The sequence below is a fragment of the Oncorhynchus gorbuscha genome, linkage group LG11, assembly GCF_021184085.1.
Source record: "Oncorhynchus gorbuscha isolate QuinsamMale2020 ecotype Even-year linkage group LG11, OgorEven_v1.0, whole genome shotgun sequence".
NCBI classification, from domain to species: domain Eukaryota; kingdom Metazoa; phylum Chordata; class Actinopteri; order Salmoniformes; family Salmonidae; genus Oncorhynchus; species Oncorhynchus gorbuscha.
Genome location: NC_060183.1, coordinates 64,451,203 through 64,472,451, shown reverse-complemented (window position 1 = coordinate 64,472,451; position 21,249 = coordinate 64,451,203). Strand labels below are relative to the sequence as shown.

The 21,249-nt window shown below is 47.4% G+C and overlaps 1 protein-coding gene across 2 annotated transcripts in view; it reads right to left on the bottom strand.

Moving 5' to 3' along the window:
* The window catches only part of LOC124049114 (versican core protein-like), a 30,278-nt gene extending 10,906 nt beyond the window's left edge, over positions 1 to 19,372 (bottom strand). Inside the window, exons 1-6 of one of the 2 annotated variants that reach the window (XM_046370467.1) lie at positions 19,169 to 19,372; positions 16,178 to 16,249; positions 14,039 to 14,428; positions 12,162 to 12,336; positions 11,921 to 12,048; positions 11,526 to 11,819 (exon numbers count right to left, since the gene is read on the bottom strand). In XM_046370467.1, coding sequence (XP_046226423.1) covers positions 11,526 to 11,819; positions 11,921 to 12,048; positions 12,162 to 12,336; positions 14,039 to 14,428; positions 16,178 to 16,238 — 1,048 coding nt within the window. In that variant the 5' untranslated portion in view covers positions 16,239 to 16,249; positions 19,169 to 19,372. Of the gene's footprint in view, positions 1,360 to 11,525; positions 11,820 to 11,920; positions 12,049 to 12,161; positions 12,337 to 14,038; positions 14,429 to 16,177; positions 16,250 to 19,168 lie in introns of those variants that run through there. The other variant, XM_046370466.1, reaches the window with a different exon arrangement.
* Between the last annotated feature and the right edge of the window lie 1,877 nt (positions 19,373 to 21,249).

Below are 21,249 nucleotides of genomic sequence, written 5' to 3'. Positions count from 1 at the left end.
TGATCCTTAGTGTGAGTGGAGAGATCTTTATCCTGCGTGGTAGGCTGGAGGGGGTAGTCTGTGTGCTGTGTAGAAGAGTCTATGTGATGTGCAGTGCGGTCTCCGACAGTCTCTCCTGCCTGGGCTGGTCTGGCTCCTGGTCTGGCTCCCGGTTCGGGTGTAACAGTCACCTGTCCTTCCACCCCAGGCCCCACCAGGGGAGCCTCAATGGCTCCAGGGCTGCCAGGGCTGGTGAATCTGGGGTCTTCATGTGGGTACACCTCCTGGGCCGAGCCTTCCTCTTCTGTCGACGTAGACCCCTCAAAGTCTCCTACCTCGGTCTGTGAGGGAGTTTGTTTGTCTTTGGTGTAAGTGTAGTGTGTGTGAGATGGAGTGTGTGCGACGCTCTCCGCCCCTCCAATCTCTGTCTCGTCCGTGACCACACCTGGTTGGCTATCTGAGGCTGGGGTGGGCCGGGTATCATCTGCTGAGCCCTCCTGGGTATGGCCGCTTGACCACTCCATGTCCTCATAGGGGAAGATGCCATCTGGGGAAGTATCGGGGGAACCAGAGGATGAGACTGAGGAAGAGCCTGGGGAAGAGACTAGGGAAGAGACTGAGGAAGAGCCTGGGGAAGAGACTAGGGAAGAGACTGAGGAAGAGCCTGGGGAAGAGACTGGGGAAAAGACTGGGGAAGAGACTGAGGAAGAGCCTGTGGAAGAGACTGGGGATGAGACTGGGGATGAGACTGAGGAAGAGCCCGGGGAAGAGACTGGGGAAGAGACTGATGAAGAGACTGGGGAAGAGACTGGGGATGAGACTGAGGAAGAGCCTGGGGAAGAGACTGGGGAAGAGACTGGGGAAGAGACTGGGGAAGAGACTGAGGCAGAGACTGGGAAAGAAACTGAGGAAGAGCCTGGGGAAGAGACTGGGGAAGAGACTGAGGAAGAGCCTGGGGAAGAGACTGGGGATGAGACTGGGGATGAGACTGAGGAAGAGCCCGGGGAAGAGACTGGGGAAGAAACTGAGGAAGAGACTGGGGAAGAGACTGGGGATGAGACTGAGGAAGAGCCTGGGGAAGAGACTGGGGAAGAGACTGAGGAAGAGACTGGGGAAGAGACTGGGGATGAGACTGAGGAAGAGCCTGGAGAAGAGACTGGGGAAGAGACTGAGGAAGAGCCTGGGGAAGAGACTGGGGAGGAGACTGAGGGAGAGACTGGGGAAGAGACTGAGGAAGTATGTAGGGAAGAAGGGGTTGTTTCTTTGTAGCTTTCTGTCTTTTCTCCTGTCTGTGTCCTCTCTCTGTCTGTATATCGGTCTGTGACTGAAGTTGTGTGTCTATCTGTGTCTCTGTCTGTGTCTCTGTCTGTGTCTCTGTCTGTGTCTGAAGTTGTGTGTCTGTCTGTATCTCTGTCTGTGTCTGAAGTTGTGTGTCTGTCTGTGTCTCTGTATGTGTGTGTGTCTCTGTCTGTGTCTGTAGTTGTGTCTCTGTCTGTAGTTGTGTCTCTGTCTGTAGTTGTGTCTCTGTCTGTGTCTCTGTCTGTGTCTCTGTCTGTAGTAGTGGACTCTCTGGTCTCTCCAGTATGAATGGCTCCATAGTCAAAGGGAGTGAGGCTCTTCTCCTCCTCGTCATGATCCATCTCTTCTCCCAGTTCACTGTGGACTGGTGTGGCCGTCTCAAACTGGTCTCCTCTCGCCTCCTGCTCCTTCCCCGGCAGCTCTGGCTCCAGAGTCACCTAAATGAATGAATTCATTTTCATTTTCCTGTTGTGTCACTTCATGCAACCCATCCTGATGATGATTTTCTACTTCCATTGTCCTTGAAAGAGATGCTGAATATATCTCACAAATCCAGACAACCACAGTAAATCTGACCTGGTGTTTCCCGTTGATGAAGCTGAGTGTTGGGGGAAGAGTGATGGGATGGATACTGTCCTCGCTGCCCTGGATGGCCTCAGTCTGGATGAATGGGAAGGCTGGGATGAGAGGGGACTGGAAATCTCCATTACCCCCTAGAGGCTGGCCAAGGATCTGCAGGATGTGGTCGACTGGAAACACAGGGCAACACAGGGAGAAGTTAGAGAGAGTGTGTGTGTGTGGGTTGGTTCTATCCTAGTGGGGACCCACAAGGATAGTAAAACAAGAAAAATGCTCCCTTGTGGACATATCCCACGATGTTGATGATGATGTGCTTTCTTGCATGGTGGTTGGGGGGGGGGGGTTGATTCCAAAAGCTGCTCATTTGACTGCTACATAAAATACCAGCCCTTCGTAGCACGCTTGGACAGCCTCTGATACACTGTGATACTTATATTTGTCAGTCTCAGCCACATTCATAAAATTGCAGTACGTGGCCTCCAGACCAAAGCAAAACAGTTGGCTAGGTACTGCTCTGTTTCAGCTGTTAGAGGCAGCCTAGCTGTTTGGAGAAGGAGGTTTCTTTATCTTTCAGTGTCCATGTATACAGGGACCTTTGAGAGGTTTAGATACTTATTGAAATCTACATTGTGGATCCAAATAAGTGTGTGTTTGTGTGTGTGTGTGTGTGTGTGTGTGTGTGTGTGTGTGTGTGTGTGTGTGTGTGTGTGTGTGTGTGTGTGTGTGTGTGTGTGTGTGTGTGTGTGTGTGTGTGTGTGTGTGTGTGTGTGTGTGTGTGTGTGTGTGTGTGTGTGTGTGTGTGTGTGTGTGTGTGTGTGTGTGTGTGCACATCAGGACCTTCAGATTAAGGTCTACCAGAAACACCATGGGGAATCCCTCTTCCACATTGCTGATAAATTATAATTGTTTCAGCATTGCAATACTATCCACAAAGAGTGAATAGTGTCTGCTGTGTGTTGGCTACAACTGGGTCGATCCGAGCCAGACGTATTACTGGAACAAGGCAGGTTTGTGTGTCTTCATTAGGTCTTTATGGTACACATGGAACATATATCGTGGGAACGGGTGCAAGGGGGAAGCACATATGGACAGGCAGCACTAAACCTGAGGTTAGTTATATCTCTGGGGACAAATAAAAACCGTGACGAGATGGTATAAATAAATCATTTTAATCTGTGTGTGTGTGTGTGTGTGTGTGTGTGTGTGTGTGTGTGTGTGTGTGTGTGTGTGTGTGTGTGTGTGTGTGTGTGTGTGTGTGTGTGTGTGTGTGTGTGTGTGTGTGTGTGTGTGTGTGTGTGTGTGTGTGTGTGTGTGTATATATATATCCGGCCTAGCGGTTAAGAGCGTTGTGCCAGTAAGCTAAGGGTCACTGGTTCAAATCCCTGAGCCAACTGGGTGAAAGATCTGTCGACATGCCCTTGAACTCCTGTAAGTCCCTCTGGATAACAGCGTCTAATAAATGACTTAAATGTGTGTGTGTGCGTCAGACTTACCCATCTTAATAAAACACACTCCCAACCTAAAGGTGTCCAATTGTGACCCTGAATCAAAAATATCTACTATATGTGAAACAGGATGTGTGAACCATAATACTATATGTTTCAATTTCTCAATTTCCTCTAATGTAGAAACAATGGGACTATAACCCACTTAAGAACTGAGCTCTTATTGAGTTACTGGGTGAAATGTTACCTAACTTTTTACTACAATATACAATATACCCCTTTAATAATAAACAATAGCCATTCATAAATGTTATGCATTGGATGGGGGTAGGGGAGCAGTGTCGACTCACGCACATCAAAGGGGAAAGAGGGAGAGGCACGGGGATGGGGGAGTTAGGGGGATGGAGGTTGGAGAAGGAGGGAGTAATTAGTTGACAATGATTACATCGCTGATTGAGCTAAAACAGGCTCTGCCAGTTGACCTTGTGTGTTTGTGTTCCAAGTTTAAGTTTCAAGTTTTATTGGTCATAATGTACATGATACTCAAGGTATACACCATCCAGCGAAACGCTTAGGCCTACTTGTAGTGTGTGTGTGTGTGTGTGTGTGTGTGTGTGTGTGTGTGTGTGTGTGTGTGTGTGTGTGTGTGTGTGTGTGTGTGTGTGTGTGTGTGTGTGTGTGTGTGTGTGTGTGTGTGTGTGTGTGTGTGAGTGTGTGTGTGTGTGTGTGTGTGTGTGAGAGTGTGTGTGTGCGTGTGTGTGCGCGTCTTTCTCTCTTTTTCACTCTCTCTGGAGGAACAAGCTAAGACCAACAGATTCTGTTTGTGCAGAATGTGATGTGTTTGTATGTAAATGGGTGTTGCTTGTAAATGGACAGGGGTGATAATGATACAACTTCTCTCTTAAAACAAGACATAAAACACCTAGAAAGCATCCAGAGCTCAACCTCGTCAAGCCACATATTTCTTCAAGGCATGACTGCAAGCACGCACACACACGCAGCTAAATGAGGTCAGCCCTGAATCTAAAAATGCTCCCACAGATCCTGAAGTCCTACAGCAGCCAAGGCTCCCTGATATGACAGATCTCAGAGACCCCTCTCGTAAATCTGTCTCGGGTGGTAATCTGGAGATATGAATATATTATGGAGATGTATCAGGTCAGTTTAGGTCACAGTTGTCCAGCAGTAGTCTGGTTTAAGAGTGGTCACTGTCTCCTTCCTGTCCATGGCACACACTCTTTAACAATGTGTCCTGTATACTCTTTTTCCATGTGATCTCTCTCTCTCTTTATTCGGTCTGCCTACAGAGCATCAATATAAGCAGGCCACTGTGGGTACAGTGAGTACAGAGTCCTTCAGCACACAGTAACCCACAGAGACTCAGAATATTAGAGTACACAACATTAAAGTCACTTCACAACAAGAGGGCTGAGACAATCGTGAGGAAAATACCTCTAAACACAGGTGTTACAGTGCGTCTACTTAGCAGTCCTGAGATAAGAGTTAGGCTGGTTGTGAAGTACATTAAACAATATTGTGTTTATCTCCACACCACATCACTAGAGTCAACAGTAAACTCTCACCTGTTTGGTTCTTGTCATACACGTTGACAATGATGAGGTGGAAGGGTGGTTTGGTGGGAGATGCCTCGTGAGGGATCGCCACCGATTGGTCCACGCTGTATGATTCCATGGCTCCTGCTATGCTATGGGTTGTTTTTCTAGAGCTCTGGCCCTCCTCCTCCTTGTAGACCACAGCAGGCTTCTGTCCTGTCACTCTGTCCCAGCCTGGTTGGCCCTGCTCTGGGGTGACTGACCCTGGACGTCCTGGGTAACCTGGTTGTCCTGGGCGTGAAGGGTCTGATCCCATCCCTGTCCCGGCCATGAAGCCCTGTGTAGGAATCACTACTACCCTGTCCTCCCCCTCACTTCCCCCATCACTACTGCTCCCCTCCCCACTCCCACTGCTCTCCCCTCTGCCTGAGCCTATCTGAGTCTCTCCCTGTCCCACCTGGTCTCCCCCCTGGTTGATGTCGAGGTGGGGGTGGATGGGCTGGGAGCGGGTGGTGGGGAGAGGGGGCAGCTGCATAGGGAACAGGGTATCACCCCTGCTTGGAACTGACTCTACCTTGGTTAGGTCTGGGCCAAAGTCATCCACGTCATACTCAGGGAACAGAGTGGTACCAACAGAGAAGTCTGTCTTTCTGCCTGTAGTTCTGTCTTTGTCTATTGTCGTATAGTCAGTGGTGTGATGTTTGTGTTTGGTGGTGTGTGTTCTGTCAGTAGCTGTGTGATGTCTGTCTGTGCCTGTATAACCTGTCTCATGTAGTCCACCTGCATGCTCACTTCTGTCTTGCTCTGCAGTAGTCTGGTGTGGTCTGTCTGTGGGGTGAGGTTTCTCTGTAACTGTGTGAGTTCTGTTTGTAACTGTGTGGTCAGTTCTGGCTGTGTGAGTTCTGTCTGTAACTGTGTGGTCAGTTCTGGCTGTGTGAGTTCTGTCTGTAACTGTGTGGTCAGTTCTGGCTGTGTGAGTTCTGTCTGTAACTGTGTGGTCAGTTCTGGCTGTGTGATTTGGTTCTGTAACTGTGTGGTCAGTTCTGGCTGTGTGAGTTCTGTCTGTAACTGTGTGGTCTGTTCTGGCTGTGTGAGTTCTGTCTGTAACTGTGTGGTCAGTTCTGGCTATGTGAGTTCTGTCTGTAACTGTGTGGTCAGTTCTGGCTGTGTGAGTTCTGTCTGTAACTGTGTGGTCAGTTCTGGCTGTGTGAGTTGGGTCTGTAACTGTGTGGTCAGTTCTGGCTGTGTGAGTTGGGTCTGTAACTGTGTGGTCAGTTCTGGCTGTGTGAGTTCTGTCTGTAACTGTGTGGTCAGTTCTGGCTGTGTGATTTGGTTCTGTAACTGTGTGGTCAGTTCTGGCTGAGTGAATCGGGTCTGTAACTGTGTGGTCAGTTCTGGCTGTGTGAGTTGGGTCTGTAACTGTATGGTCAGTTCTGGCTGTGTGAGTTCTGTCTGTAACTGTGTGGTCAGTTCTGGCTGTGTGAGTTCTGTCTGTAACTGTGTGGTCAGTTCTGCCTGTGTGGTAGATGGCATCAGGTTTGTCTGGAACTGTGTCTGTCCTGCGAGCGTCTGTGGTCGTCACAGGTCCAGGAGAGGTGATCTCTGGTTCCTTCCCTGCAGAGACAGAGAGACGGGAGATGCTGAGCTGTGGTCACAACACCTTTAACAGGAACATATACCCCCACCTGAGATAACAGTCAAGGTACAGTAATGTTCCAGATGAACCATGGGGGTCAGATGAGGGTTAGATGGGGGTCAGATATCCAGATGAACCATGGGGGTCAGATGAGGGTTAGATGGGGGTCAGATATCCAGATGAACCATGGGGGTCAGATGAGGGTTAGATGGGGGTCAGATATCCAGATGAACCATGGGGGTCAGATGAGGGTTAGATGGGGGTCAGATACCCAGATGAACCATTGGGGGTCAGATAAGGGTTAGATGACAGATATACAGATGAACCATGGGGGTCAGATGGGGGTCAGATGGGGTCAGATGTTCGATGCTGTGCCATAGTAAATAAAAACGAACAAGAATCTCAACGTTAACAGAGAATGGTGTTGTCAGAATCAAAACAGTGTCAGCGCACAGCAACGGGCTGTAAAAGGCAACCCAACTCAGAGAGTTTTATTTTTAAAGCGAGACGTCAGCCGTCAAGAATAAACTAGTGGAAGTGTCAGTGCCAGTGGTGTCAATCTGTCAGCATAATAACCCTCTCTCTCTAACTGCCAGGAGGTCTGTATTTTTAGACAGCATGGTGTCTGAACTGTGTTAAAACGTGCAGTTTTACAACAACTGTACACCTCCAACCTCCTTTTTCCCTTGGGAGATTCCTTGGCATAAGCACACACACACACACACACACAAAGTCTTTACATTGTCTGCCCATATAGTCCACCCACAGGCTGTCTGTGTAAACCACCGAGAAATATGGGTTTGGCATCCAACAACATCTGTGGACCCCTAGTAAATCTTTACACACACACACACACACACACACACACACACACACACACACACACACACACACACACACACACACACACACACACACACACACACACACACACACACACACACACACACACACACACACACACACATGGGCAGCTGTCGCATGTTAACCTTATTGACACACGGTAATGACATAATTATGTTTAATGTATATATTCCATTTCAGCACCCAACCTCCTCTCAAAATGTTGAGGCCATGTATAGATGAAGGAGCTGGGACCTTCTCACTCCCTCTCTCTCTCTCTTTCCCAACCTTTCACTTTCTTTTTCCCTCTCTCTCTCTGTCGTTCACTCCCTCTCCATCACAATATTGTCCTCTCCACCCCCACCCCCCTCTTTCTCTCTCTGTCGTTCACTCCCTCTCCATCACTATATTGTCCTCTCCACCCCCACCCTCCTCTTTCTCTCTCTGTCGTTCACTCCCTCTCCATCAGTATATTGTCCTCTCCAACCCCACCCCCCTCTTTCTCTCTCTCTGTCGTTCACTCCCTCTCCATCAGTATATTGTCCTCTCCACCCCCACCCCCTCTTTTCTCTCTCTGTCGTTCACTCCCTCTCCATCAGTATATTGTCCTCTCCACCCCCACCCCCTCTTTTTCTCTCTCTGTTCACTCCCTCTCCATCACTATATTGTTCACTCCCTCTCCATCACTATATTGTCCTGTCGTTCCACTCCCTCTCCCCTATATTGTCCTCCCCCTCTTTCCCTCTCTCTCTCTGTCGTTCACTCCCTCTCCTCCATCAGTCGTTCACTCCCTCTCCATCACTATATTGTCCTCTCCACCCCCACCCCCTCTTCTCTCTCTCTGTCGTTCACTCCCTCTCCATCACTATATTGTCCTCTCCACCCCCACCCCTCTTTTCTCTCTCTGTCGTTCACTCCCTCTCCATCAGTATATTGTCCTCTCCACCCCCACCCCCCTCTTTCTCTCTCTGTCGTTCACTCCCTCTCCATCAGTATATTGTCCTCTCCACCCCCACCCCCTCTTTCTCTCTCTCTCTGTCGTTCACTCCCTCTCCATCACTATATTGTCCTCTCCACCCCCACCCCCTCTTTCTCTCTCCTCTGTCGTTCACTCCCTCTCCATCACTATATTGTCCTCTCCACCCCCACCCCCCTCTTTCTCTCTCTCTGTCGTTCACTCCCTCTCCATCACTATATTGTCCTCTCCACCCCCACCCCCCTCTTTCCCTCTCTCTCTCTGTCGTTCACTCCCTCTCCATCACTATATTGTCCTCTCCACCCCCACCCCCTCTTTCTCTCTCTCTGTGTGAGTGTTGGGGGCGTTTATAGCTGGCGTTACTCTGAGCAGAGACCCTCAGGGGAGTTAGTTAGCCTGCTCACTCACACTGTGAGGGGAACAGCTCCTGCTTAGCTCCAGTCCAGGTCTGATGTCATGTGTTTGGCTGGGCCAGGCCATCTGGTTGGCTGAGCTGCAGTCTGTCCCCTGTCCCTGTCCCTATAGCCATGTCACGTCCACTGTGCATTAGGCAGCTCACATATACTGTACGTTCTGAGCTGTATAAATCACTACCACACTGTCAGAGACCTTACTGTTTCAGGTGATTTACATGGGAATTATATCATGGATTTCATTTTATGGTATTTTAGAAACCACTAGATTGCAACATAATATTTTGTTCCTGGAAAAAGAAGGTTGCAAGTGCGTAAATCTATTCTGGTGATGATCATGGTGATGATAATGATACTCCTGGGCAAGTATTACTTGCCTGCTCGCTCTCCTACTCAGTATCTCTCTCTCCCTCCTCTTTTGCTTTCTCTCTCGTTACACTCTCTCTCTCTGGGAAGGGGCCAGCTGTAGTGCATTAGGGACCTGTCCTGTTTCTGTCTTAGAGAGCATGAGTTGGGTTTTCCCCTCGTAAAAAACACACAGCCCCAAATATGAGGAACAGGAGAGAGATAGAGTTAAACAGAGCCCTATTTCTCTGCAGAACCCATCCACCTTACAACACCACACTATAAACTTGGGTTCCTAACTGTAACTGGGTCTCTGCTGCGACCCACCTACCGTTTTTAAAGTTTTCTAGTGACCCAACAAATCAGAGCCATGTTTCGAGCCAGAATCCAGTCTTACGCCCGGACCCTTAAAGAATTGGCCTTAACCAACCATGTTGGAGACATTGGGCTAAATCAGAGTTGGAAACCATGGAGTTGGAAACTGTAAGGTAGGGAGAGGGTTGAAGAGGTAGGGGAGGTTGGAGACTGCAGTATGGCAGGGAAGCAGGGACAAGAAGAGGAGGTTGGAGACTTGGAGACTGCAGTAAGGCAGAATAATGGGAGGTAGGAGACTGCAGACAACAGCAAGGCAAGTAGAGGAAGGAGAGGTTGGTGACTGCAGTAAGGTAGAGAGAGGATGGAGAGGTTGGTGACTGCAGTAAGGTAGGGAGAGGGTGAAGAGGTTGGTGACTGCAGTAAGGTAGAGAAAGGATGGAGAGGTTGGTGACTGCAGTAAGGTGGAGAAAGGATGGAGAGGTTGGTGACTGCAGTAAGGGAAGGGATACAGTAGGTCTGGGAGTAGGGGGTGATACAGTAAGTCAGGGAGTATGGGGTGACACAGTAAGTCAGGGAGTATGGGGTGATACAGTAAGTCAGGGAGTATGGGGTGATACAGTAAGTCTGGGAGTATGGGGTGATACAGTAAGCCATGGAGTATGGGGTGATACAGTAAGTAAGGGAGTATGGGGTGATACAGTAAGTCTGGGAGTATGGGGTGATACAGTAAGTCAGGGAGTATGGGGTGATACAGTAAGTCTGGGAGTATGGGGTGATACAGTAAGTCTGGGAGTATGGGGTGATACAGTAAGTCTGGGAGTATGGGGTGACAGTAAGTCTGGGAGTATGGGGTGATCTGGGAGTATGGGGTGATACAGTAAGTCAGGGAGTATGGGGTGATACAGTAAGTCAGGGAGTATGGGGTGATACAGTAAGTCAGGGAGTATGGGGTGATACAGTAGGTCTGGGAGTATGGGGTGATACAGTAAGTCAGGGAGTATGGGGTGATACAGTAAGTCAGGGAGTATGGGGTGATACAGTAGGTCTGGGAGTATGGGGTGATACAGTAAGTCAGGGAGTATGGGGTGATACAGTAAGTCTGGGAGTATGGGGTGATACAGTAAGTCAGGGAGTATGGGGTGATACAGTAAGTCTGGGAGTATGGGGTGATACAGTAGGTCTGGGAGTATGGGGTGATACAGTAAGTCTGGGAGTATGGGGTGATACAGTAGGTCTGGGAGAGGAAGGGAGTGGGCCATTGTCTTTCCAGATGTGATATAAAGTAAACGCTCAGTGCGTAAACAGACATGTCCAACATGATAACACAATAAAAGCTTTGAACACTTAGTGGGCCAGATCCTAACGTAGAACACATGCCCGTAACTTTAACTATTACATAAATCATGCATTGATATCAACGGGAGATGTAGGAATAAATGTGGGTTACATGCATATTTCTTAAGTCTTTTGCTGTAAAAGGACTTTCACGTAACACTGCCATCCTCCTCTCCCCCCTTTTTGTCTCTCTCGGTCTTTCTCATTCTACTCCTCCCTCAATCCCTCCATACCTCACTTTCTCTCTCCCCATCCCCTCCTCGCTCTCTCTACTGAGATGTGATCTGTCCCCCCAGGCTTGGCCATTTAGACAACCCTCAGCAGGAAGTGAAAACAGGGTGAGAGTTCTTCCTCACACAGGACGGGTCATAACTCATTGAGCCTGAGAGAAACTCAAGCTGCATAAATATCCCTGGTGATACTCCCCTGCCAAGTCTGCCTGTCTGTTACTACAATAGAGGATCAACTCTCTCACTTTTCCTCTGTCTTTTCGAGAGAGTGAGAGAGAGAGAGAGAGAGAGAGAGAGAGAGAGAGAGAGAGAGAGAGAGAGAGAGACAGAGAGAGACAGAGAGAGACAGAGAGAGACAGAGAGAGAGAGCATGTCTCCTCTCTCCCCCTTTCTCCTCCTACTCCCTCTCTTTCTCATTATCCTTCTCCTCTTCATTTTCTCCCTCTTCATCCTCGTCCTCCTCCTCTTCCTTCCTATCCTCATTAGCATAAATGTAATTGCCATTGTCATCATTTTCTTAGCAGCAGCAACAGCAACTTCAGTAACAGTGGTGGTAATAGTATTACAGTAGTCTTACCCTTGAAACAGAAAGCTCCATGTCTGTCAATAGGGTTGGGGAAGCCTGACTGGTCAGGGAATCGGTACAGGGTCCGGACCCCCAGCAGCCCTCCTCCACACTGGGGCCTGGGGACGGAGATGGGGTAGCGGGCGCTGCCATCTGACAGCCAGCCGTAATCACAGCGATCCAGTCCTCCACGCCACGCAGCGAACAGGTTACCAGGGGAGGCGAGCACCGCCCCCTGCCTCTCACACTCATGCTTGGCCTGGCGAAGGGTCAGCTTGTAGCTGACAGGAGTGTAGAACACCTCGCCTACAGTACAGGGGAGATATACACACACTTTACCCAAAGAGGCACACGCTGACATAGATTTAGCTCACTATCATGAAACACCAACAATAACACTCCCTCACCGTGTAGTTTATCTACATAGCAGTAGACGTCATAGGTCTCTTTAGGGTCTCTGAGCCCATACGTCCTGATCCCAGGTCTGTGCTTCATATCGCCCATGCAACCAGGACGGGGCTTCGTGATTGGGTATCTACAGGGAAGCGAGAGGGAGCATAGGAAATGTAGTCTTCAATACAAACTCTGACAGGATGGAGGTATCCCTGAGATGGGTATATCAGTTGAGAGCTCCGGTAACACACACACCTGACAGTCTGGTCAGCTATCCAGCCGGCATCACACTGGTCCAGTCCGTCCTCGAAGGCGGCGGTCAGCTGTTCGGCTGTAGCGATGGTGGCCCCGGCAGCGAGACACGCGTCAATGGCCCCAGGGAAGGACAAGGTGTAACGACTAGAGCTAGACCTGTAGTGAAACACCACACCTGGAGAGACAGAGACAGGAGGTCAGTGTGTGTGTGTGTGTGTGTGTGTGTGTGTGTGTGTGTGTGTGTGTGTGTGTGTGTGTGTGTGTGTGTGTGTGTGTGTGTGTGTGTGTGTGTGTGTGTGTGTGTGTGTGTGTGTGTGTGTGTGTGTGTGTGTGTGTGTAGTTTTGGATCCACTGTTATCCAGATCCACTTACTGTACAAAAGGTGCATTCAAATAAGGGGATTGCGACAACCAAGTAACACGACTATGGTTCTGCAGAGGAATCAGACCCCTATTTTCCAAGTGCATAAGAGTTGATTATTTTTCCCTCTAGGAAGCTGGCTCCAGTTATAGAGTTGACTGACTAGTTTGACGTGCAGTAAAAGGACAGTTGTTAGTCTGATAGAACAGTCTCTGTCTGTTGCCTAGTGAACAGAGACTGAACAGAGGCTGTATCTACACACACACAAAGGCTGTAATATATCAACAGGCTGTTGTTCATCTCTAATGTGGAATCTATGATAATCTGGGCTATTTAGGGGGCCTCTCCTTTTGAAAGATACCCAGCTTGAATGCCACACACAGTAGTACATTGTAACCCCCACCACCCCCCAAATGAGCTACATAACACCATGTATAGGACAAATCTATCAGAGCAGAATATTTGGAACACAGGTTTCTATGTTTAGTGAACAATACTACAGGTGTAGAGCCAGCTGACATCAGCATGCTACCCAGAAAGACTCCCAGAGAGACCTGCAGACAATGTGTGGTTTTGTTTACTAATGGACACTTGATGGACACTTGACTGCCGTGCTGTGAAACATGGTGATACTAGCTACTGTAGACTACTGATGAATTTGTCAGATGAGGGATACAGTTCTAGGTTAAGAGCGGACCACCTCTACCTTATCCTCAGAAGACCTACACCAGCCCTGTAGGTCTGCACAGATCAGACCCAGCATGAGGTAATGTGTTACAACCAGAGTAACATAGCAGTACTCCCAGGGCAGAATACACAATAATGTTTCTCCATCTACGTATTCAGACCTGCTAAATGTTTCAGCCAGCCATCTGCTCTGCCTCACACATCACAGTCCCAGTCTGAATCTCCTGCCATCTGAGCAGGTAATGATGAAGCTGAGTCACTAACACCAGTCTCCAGGTCTCATGATGTACAAGACAGTCCCAGTCTGAATCTCCTGCCATCTGAGCAGGTAATGATGAAGCTGAGTCACTAACACCAGTCTTCAGGTCTCATGATGCACAAGACCGTCCCCCTCCTGGAGTCCTACAGCACCACTGTCTGCCAGTTACTTCCTCCATCTAGCGATGATGACTTGGCCTGCTGCTCAGCTCTGCTGTCCAAGAAAGCTGCACTATTCCACCATAATAAGGCTGATACATGACCACACCGTGGCACCTTTACAGACTAACTAGAGGCTCCCTATGGACCAGCATGTCTGAGTGGGAATAACAGGAAACAGTTAGTATTAGAGAGTTTCACATTATTTATATTACCCAACAACTACTGGAACTAAAGACAAAAGCGCATGGACCACCCCTACGCAAAATGTATGCCGCATGACTGTAAGTCGCTTTGGATAAAAGAGTCTGCTAAATGGCGTATATTATGTTATTTACACATTCTAATGGGCGAAATGTGTGTGTGAGTGTGTGCTACTGTGTGTGTCTGCTACCGTGTGTGTGTCCACTCACCACTGACATTGAGATGAACAGTATCCTGGGTGTCCTCCATCCCATGCATGACTTCGCAGCGATAGAGCCCAGCGTCGCTAGCCCTCAGGTGGACAACGATCAGCGAGGCATCTCCTACTGCCTGGGGGTGGCTGGGCACAGACACCCTTCCCTTGTACTCCTGCCCCACCTTGATCACTCCTCCATGGGCCACCAGCACCACACGCTCCCCATCTCTCTCCACCTTGCTCCACTTGATCCTCAGCTGGTCCTCTGGGCCCTGGGTGCTAGGGGTGAGTGTGGGGGTGTGTGTGGTGGGGGTGATGGAGAAGTGGCATGGTAGCACCACCCTGCCAGCCAGAGAACCACTAACGGGGGCAGCCTTCTCTACCGTCATCCTCCATGATGGATCTAAAGACAGAGAAAGAGGGAGTTACTATCTAGCCATGCAAGTAAGGACACAAGTGTCTATATTATCAAAACTGATGAGCAAGTATATGAGGTTTGGAATCATGGCTAGGGATCGGGGTTAAAGGTCATAAAGTGAGGGTCTATGTCAGGGCTTAATAGTTCAAATGACTACAGAATGAGCATGTACAGTTATATCAGGTCAGATAGCACACAGGGTGGATGGGTGTAACTCAGGACAGATCGCCTGTAAGTCACTAAATGACAAAGAGCAGACACAGAGTATGGGTTTAGTTTGTGAATGGGTTTAGTTTGTGAATGGGTTTAGTTTGTGAATGGGCTTAGTTTGTGAATGGGTTTAGTTTGTGAATGGGCTTAGTTTGTGAATGGGCTTAGTTTGTGATTGGGTTTAGTTTGTGAATGGGTTTAGTTTGTGATTGGGTTTAGTTTGTGAATGGGTTTAGTTTGTGAATGGGCTTAATGGGTTTAGTTTGTGAATGGGTTTAGTTTGTGAATGGGCTTAGTTTTGAATGGGCTTAGTTTTGGGTTTAGTTTGTGAATGGGTTTAGTTTGTGAATGGGTTTAGTTTGTGAATGGGTTTAGTTTGTGAATGGGTTTAGTTTGTGAATGGGTTTAGTTTGTGAATGGGTTTAGTTTTGAATGGGTTTAGTTTGTGAATGGGTTTAGTTTGTGAATGGGTTTAGTTTGTGAATGGGTTTAGTTTGTGAATGGGTTTAGTTTGTGAATGGGTTTAGTTTGTGAATGGGTTTAGTTTGTGAATGGGTTTAGTTTGTGAATGGGTTTAGTTTGTGAATGGGTTTAGTTTGTGAATGGGTTTAGTTTGTGAATGGGTTTAGTTTGTGAATGGGTTTAGTTTGTGAATGGGTTTAGTTTGTGAATGGGTTTAGGTGTTTAGTTTGTGAATGGGTTTTAGTTTGTGAATGGGTTTAGTTTGTGAATGGGTTTAGTTTGTGAATGGGTTTAGTTTTGAATGGGTTTAGTTTGTGAATGGGTTTAGTTTGTGAATGGGTTTAGTTTGTGAATGGGTTTAGTTTGTGAATGGGTTTAGTTTGTGAATGGGTTTAGTTTGTGAATGGGTTTAGTTTGTGAATGGGTTTAGTTTGTGAATGGGCTTAGTTTGTGAATGGGTTTAGTTTGTGAATGGGTTTAGTTTGTGAATGGGTTTAGTTTGTGAATGGGCTTAGTTTGTGAATGGGTTTAGTTTGTGAATGGGTTTAGTTTGTGAATGGGTTTAGTTTGTGAATGGGTTTAGTTTGTGATGGATTATTTTTGTCTTCTTCTACTGCCTCTTAAGGGGAAAGTAATCAGAAAGTAATCAGATTACGTTACTGAGTTTGGGTAATGCAAACATTACGTTAATGATTACAATTTTGGACAGTTAACTAGTAACTAACAGATTACATTTAGAAAGTTACTTACCCAACCCTGTGTGCATGTGTGTGTGTGTCTTGAGGATTGAGAAAGATGAATGGAGCTGCGTGAATGTCTCTTTCTGCTTTTGTGTAAAACTAATGACCTGTTTCTAGTTTGTCAGTGAAAAAACACCCACACACACACACGCACGCACGCACGCACGCACGCACGCACGCACGCACGCACGCACGCACGCACGCACGCACGCACGCACGCACGCACACACACACACACACACACACACACACACACACACACACACACACACACACACACACACACACACACACACACACACACACACACAGCAAGACTCACCTTTTTCAGCTAAAGCAAAACAGAGAAACATCAGCCAGAGCAGGTGTCTGAGATGTAACATTTCTATAGAACCTGTGGAACCAATACACACTGAGTTCATTATATCAAAATGATCATGAATGACATACAGTATATACCTACTTTAACATAAACTGTAGCGATTGAGGGGGGAAATCCAGAGTGGGACCTAAACTAGTGACTCTACCTGTGCACACATGCACACACTCCAGGGCCCTCACCTTGCATGGCCCTATTGGAACAGCTATGCACAGTCAGTTTTTACTACAAGTATTGACCAAGTCTGAGCAAGTGACATACTGTCGGCTGATGTAAGTAATCAAATCAAAGTTTATTTGTCACGTGCGCCGAATACAACAGGTGTAGACTTTACAGTGAAATGCTTACTTACAGGCTCTAACCAATAGTGCGAACAAAAGGTGTGTGTGTGTGTGTGTGTGTGTGTGTGTGTGTGTGTGTGTGTGTGTGTGTGTGTGTGTGTGTGTGTGTGTGTGTGTGTGTGTGTGTGTGTGTGTGTGTGTGTGTGTGTGTGTGTGTGTGTGTGTGTGTGTGTGTGTAAGTAAAGAAATAAAACAACAGTAAAAAGACATTTGAAAATAACAGTAGCAAGGCTACATACAGACACCGGTTAGTCAGGCTGATTGAGGTAGTATGTAGATATGGTTAAAGTGACTATGCATATATGATAAACAGAGAGTAGCAGTAGCGTAAAAGAGGGGTTGGCGGGTGGCGGGACACAATGCAGATTGCCCTGTTAGCCAATGTGCGGGAGCACTGGTTGGTCGGCCTAATTGAGGTAGTATGTACATGAATGTATAGTTAAAGTGACTATGCATATATGATAAACAGAGAGTAGCAGCAGCGTAAATGAGGGGTTGGGGGGGGCACACAATGCAAATAGTTCGGGTAACCATTTGGTTACCTGTTCAGGAGTCTTATGGCTTGGGGGTAAAAACTGTTGAGAAGCCTTTTTGTCCTAGACTTGGCACTCCGGTACCGCTTGCCATGTGGTAGTAGAGAGAACAGTCTATGACTGGGGTGGCTGGGGTCTTTGACAATTTTTAGGGCCTTCCTCTGACACCGCCTGGTGTAGAGGTCCTGGATGGCAGGCAGCTTTTCCCCAGTGATGTACTGGGCCGTACGCACTACCCTCTGAAGTGCCTTGCGGTCGGAGGCCAAGCAATTGCCGTACCAGGCAGTGATGCAACCAGTCAGGATGCTCTCGATGTTGCAGCTGTAGAACCTTTTGAGGATCTCAGGACCCATGCCAAATATTTTTAGTTTCCTGAGGAGGAATAGGCTTTGTGAATGGGTTTCTCGACTCTTCTCGACTGTCTTGGTGTGTTTGGACCATTCTAGTTTGTTGTTGATGTGGACACCAAGGAACTTGAAGCTCTCAACCTGCTCCAGTACAGCCCTATCGATGAGAATGGGGGCGTCCTCGGTCCTCCTTTTCCTGTAGTCCACAATCATCTCTTTAGTCTTGGTTACGTTGAGGGATAGGTTGTTATTCTGGCACCACCCGGCCAGGTCTCTGACCTCCTCCCTATAGGCTGTCTCGTCGTTGTCTGTGATCAGGCCTACCACTGTTGTGTCGTCTGCTAACTTGATGATGGTGTTGGAGTCGTGCCTGGCCATGCAGTCGTGGGTGAACAGGGAGTACAGCAGGGGGCTGAGTACGCAGCTCTGGGGAGCTCCAGTGTTGAAGATCAGTGTGGCGGATGTGTTGCTACCTAACCTCACCAGCCGGGGGCGGCCCGTCAGGAAGTCCAGGATCCAGTTGCAGAGGGAGGTGTTTAGTCCCAGGTTCCTTAGCTTGGTGATGAACTTTAAGGGTACTATGGTGTTGAACGCTGAGCTGTAGTCAATGAATAGCATTCTCACATAGGTGTTCCTTTTGTCCAGGTGGGAAAGGGCAGTGTGGAGTACAATAGATATTGCATCCTCTGTGGATATGTTTGGGCGGTATGCAAATTGGAGTGGGTCTAGTGTTTCTGGGATAATGGTGTTGATGTGAGCCATTACCAGCCTTTCAGTAGTCTATGTACTTAAAATGATTATTTTTGTTTCGCCTTTGTGTTGAAATGCCTACATGCTAAATTTACTACAACCTACTTCACTTCACTATGGTGTTGAAAGGTAAAACACAAAGACACGGAGCTAGGAGCCCTATTGTCTGTCAATAGAGAGTGGTGCTGTTCTGGAACAGGGGATCCAATGGACAAGAGACTCATGACTATAAAAGCTACAGCCACTAAGTAGGATAATGGAACAAATAAAAACCTGGTTGGGACACTGCGTTGAGTCGTATTGGAACAATTAGTGAAATTACACAAAAACAGCTTTGACAAGCAGGGACATCTCTCCAGCAGCTCCGTGGAAAATGGCTAAAAAACACACACACACACCTGGCTGAAGCTAAGGGCAATGGGGGCAACTTCACTCCAGATGTTCCTTCGCGCAATTGGACAACTGTGACGTGCGCCACTCAGAGGCGTCCCGAAACAGAAATTATAAATTCGCTTGCCTCTCGATCGTCTACAGCAGCAGCTGTGCTGAAAAGGTTATATGTTGTCGATCACTGTAAATGGCCTGGCCATTAAAGCGCTAACCCCTGGTGTGAGGTCTGTTAATGGAGCTGTTGTAGGCTATAGGTCCTCGATCATTGAGAACATTCCTCAACCTGACCACCCAAACACCTCTCTCTTTGAATGCCCGTGGATATACAGTATAGACGGTGATAAATCACAGCAAGCAAAGCGTGAAAAATGTCAATGAGCAGACATCAATGTGAACTATCATCTACAACTGAGGCCTTGTTACAAAGACGTCCACTGCAAAACGCCTCATATGCGACGGAGAAAACGGCAGTTTATTAAAAAGTAATAATAAGACTACCCTTACTTAGCCTATGACAAACGACAACAGGCATACCTAAAAAAGCAATTCAATCAAGCAACGATAAAATCCTACCTTGGGTCCAGATATCCACCAACTAAGTTTTCGATCAAGTTTCCAAAGATCCCCGATTCTAGTTCCAGAACCAGACTAATATACGTTCTAGTTCCCGCTGTATATAGCTCTCTTTCTCTCCTCAGAGCGCAGTCTACTCGGACATCAGCTCGGAGTCTCCTCCAATCTGCCCCGGCTTCAAGTTCAAATCCACCTCACACCCACTACTATTATCCGTCACCAGCTAGAGGAGGGGCGCACATGCCCTACACACACAGGTCTATACCGCCCCGTATCATAAAACACACGGGGGTAGAGAGAGAGAGAGAGAGAGAGAGAGAGAGAGAGAGAGAGAGAGAGAGAGAGAGAGAGAGAGAGAGAGAGAGAGAGAGAGAGAGAGAGAGAGAGAGAGAGAGAGAGAGAGAGAGAGAGAGAGAGAGAGAGAGAGAGAGAGAGAGATGGGATTGCCTAAAACAATGGATGCTCCATAAGTTAAAATGACTCAGTAGCGCACCCAGGCAGAATCCCGACAAATAAGTTACCGGTAATCATTTCACAATGTTTTCAATGTCCTCCGGGATGCGATATAAAGGATGCCATATAAGATAACTGTCTTTCCATCATTGTCTGTGTGTAGCCCCCCCAAAACAGATCATTATCAAACCACAGTTAACATACTAGAGAACACAACAGCCCTTGTTATATTTTATCTTAGCCTTCACTTTATTTTATTACACTGTATTAGAGTTTCATACATGTAGCATTACATAAGGAACTGACACTTTCGTTCATCATCTTAAAATAAGCACCCTGAGCTTTAGTTCATGTTCCTCCATCTTGAGGATACAAATATCCCTCACATTATTGTAAATGATCCCATTGGTAAACAATGGTACAGTATAAAAATACTTCTTCACTTCTGTCTATTTAACATTCTATTTGGCCTCCTCTGTAATTCTGTTCAGTAGTTTCAGTGATAGAGGATGGCACAGGATTGAGTGGTCGGAGAGTTCTATACAGCTGGAACTAGAACGTCTTGATAGGCGGAGAGATGGAGGATAGAGCAAGGGTGGCCAACCCTTTTCTCTAGAGCTAGTGGGCTTTAGTTCCAGCCCTGCCATTACACCTGATTCAGCTTGCCAAGGTCCTTATGATGAGCAGCTGATTAGTACCAGGTGTTGGCCACACCTGTGTAGAGGGATAGAGAGACAGAGAAAGCAAGGGATGGAAGACAGAGAGGGAAAATAGTGAGTGATAGAATATCCCAATGTGCTCCCTACCCCTTCCCCTTGGCCCTAACCCTTTGATGTTTGCAGATGTGGAAGGAATGTGGTGGAAGCTCCATCACTGCACTGCTTATACCTATCCAGATCTTGTAGATTTACAAACATAGAAGGTTAATTAGGGCTAAGGGGAAGGGGTAGGGAGCGAGCTGGGACCAGCTGATAGAGTGACAGAGAAGTAAGTGATGGAGGATAGAGAGATAAAAGGAGTGAGGGATAGGCAGAATTTGATGGAGGAGTGAAAAGTCAGTACTCAGAAGTCCTTAAACAGGTCTTCAGAGTCAGGACTGACATCAGTAGAACGCTGGAGAGCCTGATCCTCATTGGTTGCAGCCTTGGACGATGACGGGGGTCCCTCCTTCCAACACACACACTAAAACGTCAGTATAATCCAAACAGTAAAACAATGTAATGGTATTTATTGCATGTACTGCATCAGAGCAATGAGAGTGTGCTGTTTTTTGTTTTTCTCGAACCATGTCTGTATACCTGTATGAAAACCACATTGGAATGTATGCTACTGAGATTCAAACCAATGTCTGTATACCTGTATGAAAACCACATTGGAATGTATGCTACTGAGATTCAAACCAATGTCTGTATACCTGTATGAAAACCACATTGGAATGTATGCTACTGAGATTCAAACCAATGTCTGTATACCTGTATGAAAACCACATTGGAATGTATGCTACTGAGATTCAAACCAATGTCTGTATACCTGTATGAAAACCACATTGGAATGTATGCTACTGAGATTCAAACCAATGTCTGTATACCTGTATGAAAACCACATTGGAATGTATGCTACTGAGATTC